Below are 7,421 nucleotides of genomic sequence, written 5' to 3' on the forward strand. Positions count from 1 at the left end.
TAATGAACCGAATGTTGTGTTTTGAGCCACGTGAATTGAGGTAAATTAAAGAAACCATAGGTTACGCACAGTTTTACCGTGTATGTAAAAAAATACATAAAGCCACGGTACAACCTCAAATTAAAGTTAACAGGAAAGGTTTTGTTCAAAATGGCTCAAATAGGCCCCAGAAGAGCTAAAATATACCTGGGATGCCACAGGGCTCACAAAATAGCTTGCTTGCTATCAGAAAGTAGTTTGTTTGTAAGCAGTAATTTAATTTTCTTATAGTTAACATACAATTATTGAGGGAAGCAATATTAACTCAAAATGGCATTTTTTGCGCTTTTCAATTGAAAATTCGCTTTGTGTTACAACGTTGACAATGTTGGTTGGAAGTTAAGGGGTGTCATAGGTGAACAACGCAAATTACAATACGTGTCAACATATTTTACACTATGCAAAGGCGAACGCACATTATTGAAATAATGATTAATATTTCGAAAACACGTTAAAAGGAACAATAAAATTATTGGGGTGCACGAAAGGTTATGATGGCATTTTAAAATGACGAAACATATGAAGAACATGCGTGTCAATTTACATCTTTGACAGGACAAATTTGGCAACCCTCTATTGGGTACTCTGGAGTTATATTTTTGTCATTTCATAGCCGTTGGGAATCAAGGTTCAGAGGTTTGAAATTCTTGTCGGGTGTCCTCAGAACATCCTTTTTGATTTGGGTTTGAGTTTGGTTTTCCATTTGTTTTTGGATCAGCTGTACCTTTAAAGCAAAATTTACTTTTTCACTTCAACATGATGCTGGTTAAATTATACGTAACCTTCTTTGGGCGAACTACACACGGTATTGTTTCTTTTCATTATAAGAAACATAACTCCAAGGCCAACAATAACACCCCCAAGTAAACAACCAACTCCCAATCCAATTTCCTCTGTTTCATTTAGGGTACCTTGTAACATTTTTTTTCAATTACAATATGTGTTTCGGTTTAATAGCAAAATGATAAACCCACCTGCCGGTACTGCTCTTACTTGAACGCCTAAAAATACGTTTTTTTACAAAAAAAACTGTAAAAAAACAAACCATAAGTTACCTTGGCATTCTCCAACAATTAAATATGTTCCATTTTGTTGACAAAGGGCAGTTTTATGTCCATTAGAACATCCAACTTCAACAACACATTGGTAACCGCACTCATCCGGAACATTTGTAATATTCAAGCCCGTGCCGTCGCAAGCTGAAAGAATATAATTGTGGACATATTTTTAGAACTTGTTCATATGCTTTAGCTCCTTTTACCTTCGGAAACAATTATTTCGACTTCTCCTAGAAGTGTCGTATTAAATGCCCAAACACTAATAGAGGAACCATTATCTTTGTTATCAAGAGATTGAACTTCCAGCTTAATTGTAACAACGTCAGATACCTCAAAACTGGAAAAATAAATAAAGTTTGAATTTTTTGCGAACATTCACAACATTACCTGGCTCCTTTCAGAAAATTTAAGTGACGAAAACTAAAATTATGTCAAGATATGGTAAACATATTCTAACCTTAACAAAGTTCTGCCCTGAAATTTGCCGGAAACCGAAGACCATTGACCCATATTGGACGATGAAAAGTATTGGAACTGACACATAACCTATAACAAGGGCATTTTTCTTAATATCGTTTTTGTTTTTTATTTATTTTTACTTGGTCGTCTGTTTTCCAAGTAACTTCAAAATCATCTACTTGAAACGCAATGGAGAAAACTGCTGCGGAACCAGCAACTTGACTACCGGTGTTACTTGATTCCAAAGACAGAGTGCTGTTTTCTGTAAAATAAATAATTATGCTATCTTGCATTCACTTCACAGTATTAGAATTACAAAACTTAAATGCATACAATGTTTTCATACTTATAACGCATGCTACATCCCATTTGCCAGAGCTACTGCATTGAGCGGCACCGGAATCACTGCATTTAACAACACTTCCATAGTCATATGAAGGACTTGAAGCCACGCAGTTTTGTCCACAACCTTCAATAACTCCGTCCGTAACAAAACATTCCACTAGAATAATGAATTATTTAGTATAATTATGTTGGTGAAATTATATTTGGAAACAGTTTGTTGCTGATGCTGCCAGGCACATTACTTAGTAATTTGGGGCTCTTGTGGCAAAAAGAAAACTTGTTTGAACGACGTTTCAGTCGTTACGTCATCAACCAAAAATGTCATCCAAACAAGTTTTTCTTTAGGTCCGAAGAGCCTTAAATTACTAAATATTTGGAAACAGTTTATTTGAACATTGAGTTATAATATCTTTCCAAAGTACCAGGAGCGCAAGTACTCTCTGAAATAGTGTACGTTCCATTTTCTTGACATGTTCCATTAACAGTACCCTGATAACCCTCAATGCACTGTAGGGCACAAGGTTTTCCCAAATCGCAGTGGTATCTACTGGTTGTATCAACATATGGACACAATTCTTCACAACCCGAACAATCTATGATAAAATATAAGTTGTCGTTTGGTGGCGCTATGGTGTCTAGTTTGACTTACCATCAACCACAATAAAACTTATGCTGGGAAGTAGTTTGTTTCCAAAGGCTATGGCGCCAAGTAAAATAGTTCCATCCCCGGACTCAAGTTTGCCGAATGTTAGTACAAAACGGACTACTAAACTGTGTATTTCAACACTAAAACAACTGGTTAATATTCGAAGAAATACACATTGAATTGACACATTGAAGAAACGTACCTGGCATTCGTTCTTGAGCTGAGTATATTTTCACAGGAACTGCTGTTTGTAATTAATGTATATTGACATGATGCTACATCCTGAAAATTCCTTAGTTAACTTAATAACTACCCGTTTTTAGTGTTTGCTGAAAGTAGTATTTGTGTATAGCTACCGTGCTGTTGATTGTGAAAACCACTTCAAAATTGGCAGGAGAAATTCCATAGGAAATCGTAGCAGTTGAACCAACAACTCTTTTTCCTGTTGGATCTTGAGAAGGCATTTCTGGAAGTTTCAATAAAAACTTTAAAAAATGTCCACCTATATTCTCCGTACCTGATTTATTTAAATAAAAAAATACCTAAAAACTTTACAACATTCCAATTGGTACTGGGTTCACACCAGGCGCAAGCGTCTACATTGCTGCAGTTGGCTCCAACAAAGTCTCCACATTTTTTTTCGGTTACCGAAGAATCGTAAGGCACACATTCAAGCTGTAGGTTGTCTACTTGACAAACCACTAAATATGTATAAGTGTAATGTATTATTGTTTTAAGCTGTGCATCTATCAGCAATAGAACAAAGCAACTGTAACAGTTGCGTTTGTCTTAGTTTCACATACTGCTATTCAATTCACCACAATTGCGTAACTAGACTTTTTTGAATTTGAATTTTCTCTACCGTTTTTACAGTTGTTTGTTATATCATATGTAGCATCCTGCAGACAAACCGCTGTTGCATTGCCGTAGTAACATGGATTACAAGCAATGGTTGAAATACAATCGAAACCAATACAAGGTTCAATAGATGTAACATTATAGTATTCTGAAGTGTCATTTTCAATGAAACAATCTGCAAAGAAAAACTTCTCATTCAAAAAGTATTGTCGTATTTTAAGTGTCTGTGAGTTGTGAAATTAGCTACGTTTGGCTGATCAACATGTTTAACGTCAATTGAACAACACTTTTTGTTAATACTTTTATTAAAATTATTGTGGAATTTTTAACGCTTCCCACCTGCAACCACTTCGAACCTTAACGTGTCGATAATGGTAACAATGCCACTGTCATAAAATGTCACTGCCACAGTTACGTTGCCATCTTCTTGGAAAACCGTCATGTTAAGATACATGATACTTTGACTTGTAAAGTTGTAGCTAAATATAAATTGTTTCTGAATTAAAATGTCTATAATTCACCCTTATAAGTAAGAATAATAAACGTGCCTAAACGTGGTTCGGTTTTCGTAAGGAGAAGAAAGATTCTGACAACCGACATAATGCTCGTCATTAAAGCATTGGACCACATCCTTTATAACACAAAGCAGTGAGAATAATAACATAAATTTCATCCACAAACCTTTTCATACACTTTTACCTTATCGTTTATGTTCCAAAAGCTAATAAAGATGTTCGAGGACAGACTGATGTTCAATATGGCCGTCGAACCATTGAGTTGTTTTCCTGTCGTAGATTCTAGCTTTATGACGTCAAGGTCATCTGTGTTTAATAACAGCAATGTTTTTTTCTTTGTAATATCCAAGCCTGACATACCTTGTTGATTACATTTCCCACAATTGAAACACACCAGAAATACCGCAAGGTAACAAATAACCTTCATTGCCCAACGTTCGAAGGCCTGGAAATTACGAACACTGAAACACCATATCCTTAGTCCAAAAACAAAATGGAACACAGTCGAAGGAAAAAAATGATATGTTTGAACATCAGCGTTTCATGTCTGTGCAGTACAGGTAACATGTTCCTGCCACAACGATGGTTGTGATTTACATTAGTAACAAAGGATATCAAAAACGTACAGTGTCAAGGTTATTTTTATTTATGTTTTGGTAACAAGGTACGACATGTTTATGAAAATATGTTTTTTTTATGTTAATGGTGAAGAAGACAAGTTATCACCAAACCGATCAACGTGGGAAACAACATTTAAATCAAGTGGGAATTGTGCAACAACTACATTGGAGGTAAATGCAATTGATAAAAATATGAATATGTTGAATAGGACATGTCCAATTAACAAACCAAATACAGCATGGGATAAATGTGTTTGTGCAAGGTAAGACAATATTGTGATATTCAATGACAACAATAAGTAAAACGTATTTCTGCGTATCTAAACAATTCCCCAGCTATAATATTTAAACCTTCAACAAAAAAGTGTTGTTAACAGCGGGGTTCGGCAAGTATTCTTTATTTTGTTTAGACTATCCGTTGAATGTAGTAAACTTTTCTACACCAATGACACCTCCATACACTGTTTGGCATCTGCTCTGTCATATAAGGTATAAAGGTTTTGTGCAAATATTTTTCATTAATGCAGAGCCTTAGTTTACTTGACGACTAATAATGAAGGAGTGGAAGGTTTGTTAGTGTCTGCCTCATGCACCTATATGGATGTTCTTCCTGTCGGAGATTCAAATGTATTCTTTTTCGGAACAAATGGCACCCAAACAACAAAAGTATGCCTTCTGTTTACGTTTGGCTTCTAGGCACATGACTCTGACACGAGTATTGTTACTTTCAATGCTACATCATTGAAAACACATTTGCAAGACAAACGTATTTTGATATTAATCTAATACACACTTTAATACACTCACTCACAAGCTCTTCTGGCAAACGAGAATTTACTCGGGCGATGTTTTAATCATTATGATCGAGCTGTATCAGGACAAAGTGCATAAATGCAAACACCACGCAAGATATAAGAAAGCGTAAAAAATGCAAAAGGGGAAGAGGAAAGAAAGCAATGGAATAAAAAACTGCGCACAAGCTAAGCCTTTTAAATCTTATGTCTTTGCCTAAACATTTTGACACGCTGTATATTATTTGTGATAAATTCGATTATTTTGCGGAGTCAATATAAGGTACAAATAACTGTTTTGAGGTTTGGTTTCGTTTTTTTCCAGAAAAAAACAAAAACAAACAAGCCAGCTTTGTAAGCATTTTTTTCAACTAATTATAGTCCAGCACGACAAATAATTTCACTTGACAGTTGCTTACTCATTATTTGCAGTCGCATGTAACTTGACAACAAATATAACGAAAATAACTTCTTGCATTATTTCCTGCTTCTTGTGTGCATTGTTCTAGTTACTCTCAGTACGATCTTTGTATTTTTTTGAAAAGCAACATTTTCATAAAAACACAAAGAATGTACTGAGAGCAACACTATAATAATTACACCTAACGTTTTTGTTTTCTATTACAATATTATGTACGTGTAATGTATCGCATTGTGTAAAGTTATATTTGATGAAACCGCTAAATTTCGTGAATATGGAACATTTGTCGTCAATATTGAGGACAAAATAAAACTTTACCTGGTCTATTGATTCCAGGTTGAACACTAATGACAAACATATTTGTAAGTTGTTAACGCAGTTCTTTCGAAATGATATCAAAACTGTAATATATACTCACGGTATATGTTGTAAAAATATGCATTTGGCAGTTTTATGACATTTATGTGGTATTTGACACAAAAGCTGTGTCTACTGGAATATGTTGAAATAAGTGATCATAAACACTCCCATTACTGTTGCGAGGTTTCAAATCTTAGCTGTCGTTACCAGTGGAGAGCACATAAAGCCAGACAAATAAATAACTTCGGCAAACCTACTTACGTCAGACATAGAAGGGCAGGGGATCCGGTTCATCGTAAATTTAGCAAACGTCCCGTACCTGTTTGTATTGCTTCGTTGCCCGACTTCCACGGCAAACAAAGTCTGTGATTGCGCAAACGCTCGTCGCAATCCTGTTGTCATTTTGTTGCAAAGACTTTCGTTTTTAGTCGCAATAAGATAATTTAGCGCATTTTGTGTAATATGAGCTATGTTATATTCCAAAGTACACACGCAAGCACAATATGTCGGTGAAATATTCGTGGTTTTGATGTCACAAGGAAATAATTGACCGTTTCTCTACTGAACATGTAAGATATCAGACTGCTGGGCAAACAAACCAGTCGGCAGGGTAATCAGCACCCTATGCTAGTTGACAGCAACTTACCGGGCCGCTTTGGGTAACTGCTTTTTCCACCTAGTGTCAAATATTAGATATTAAATATTATTTAGTTGATACTAGGTGGAGAAATAAAGTAATCTTTGCAAGAAGACGGGTACGTTTGCCGGTAACTATAGTCGTAAACAACTTTGTACACACAAAAAATGTACACGAACAGGTGTGACTGTAGATTTGAATTGTCTCACATCATTTCGGATAAATGTTACCATTTTTCAATTGATCATGTATCACTTTTATTCTCGCAAATTCGTTTGTCTGCGTAGTTTTTTCTATACATGTATTTTGATTTTCATCGGACTACGGAAATTATTTCAAACCCCACGTTTATATTTATTTAACCGGCAATTTAATGCATAGGATCGATCTCCGATCTAACAGTGTACCGCCTTGGGGACTTTTTTTGTTCATACCGCTTTTTCCCTGTCGAAAGTATAAATTGCTGAAACATAACAATACCGAATATGAAAATACGCAATGATCACAAACAACCACAACTTGCTGTGTGTCAAAATTATTTCCAACATTAGCTACACTACATGAGCAATAGTTTATTGCTAAAAACAGATAACTAATATATTGTGATAAAATAAATATTTCGTCCTATCACCATTAATTTTGCATTAAAAAAATTTTGAAAGTTCATCTTTC

At 35.2% G+C, this 7,421-nt stretch overlaps 1 protein-coding gene across 1 annotated transcript; it reads right to left on the reverse strand.

Moving 5' to 3' along the window:
* Positions 1-387: 387 nt before the first annotated feature.
* LOC145897024 (uncharacterized) lies at positions 388-4,350 on the reverse strand. Its single transcript, XM_082985179.1, has 18 exons — positions 4,281-4,350; positions 4,105-4,226; positions 3,954-4,036; positions 3,745-3,884; positions 3,410-3,580; positions 3,090-3,248; positions 2,904-3,013; positions 2,750-2,829; positions 2,551-2,696; positions 2,324-2,494; positions 1,903-2,058; positions 1,697-1,818; positions 1,555-1,643; positions 1,301-1,434; positions 1,095-1,238; positions 1,014-1,040; positions 822-950; positions 388-763 (listed from the first exon to the last, which is right to left on the reverse strand). Exons 1-18 carry the CDS (start codon positions 4,345-4,347, stop codon positions 663-665), a joined length of 2,151 nt encoding a protein of 716 aa, XP_082841305.1. The 5' UTR covers positions 4,348-4,350; the 3' UTR covers positions 388-662.
* Between the last annotated feature and the right edge of the window lie 3,071 nt (positions 4,351-7,421).

This window comes from Ascidia mentula, chromosome 4 (assembly GCF_947561715.1).
Source record: "Ascidia mentula chromosome 4, kaAscMent1.1, whole genome shotgun sequence".
NCBI lineage: Eukaryota > Metazoa > Chordata > Ascidiacea > Phlebobranchia > Ascidiidae > Ascidia > Ascidia mentula.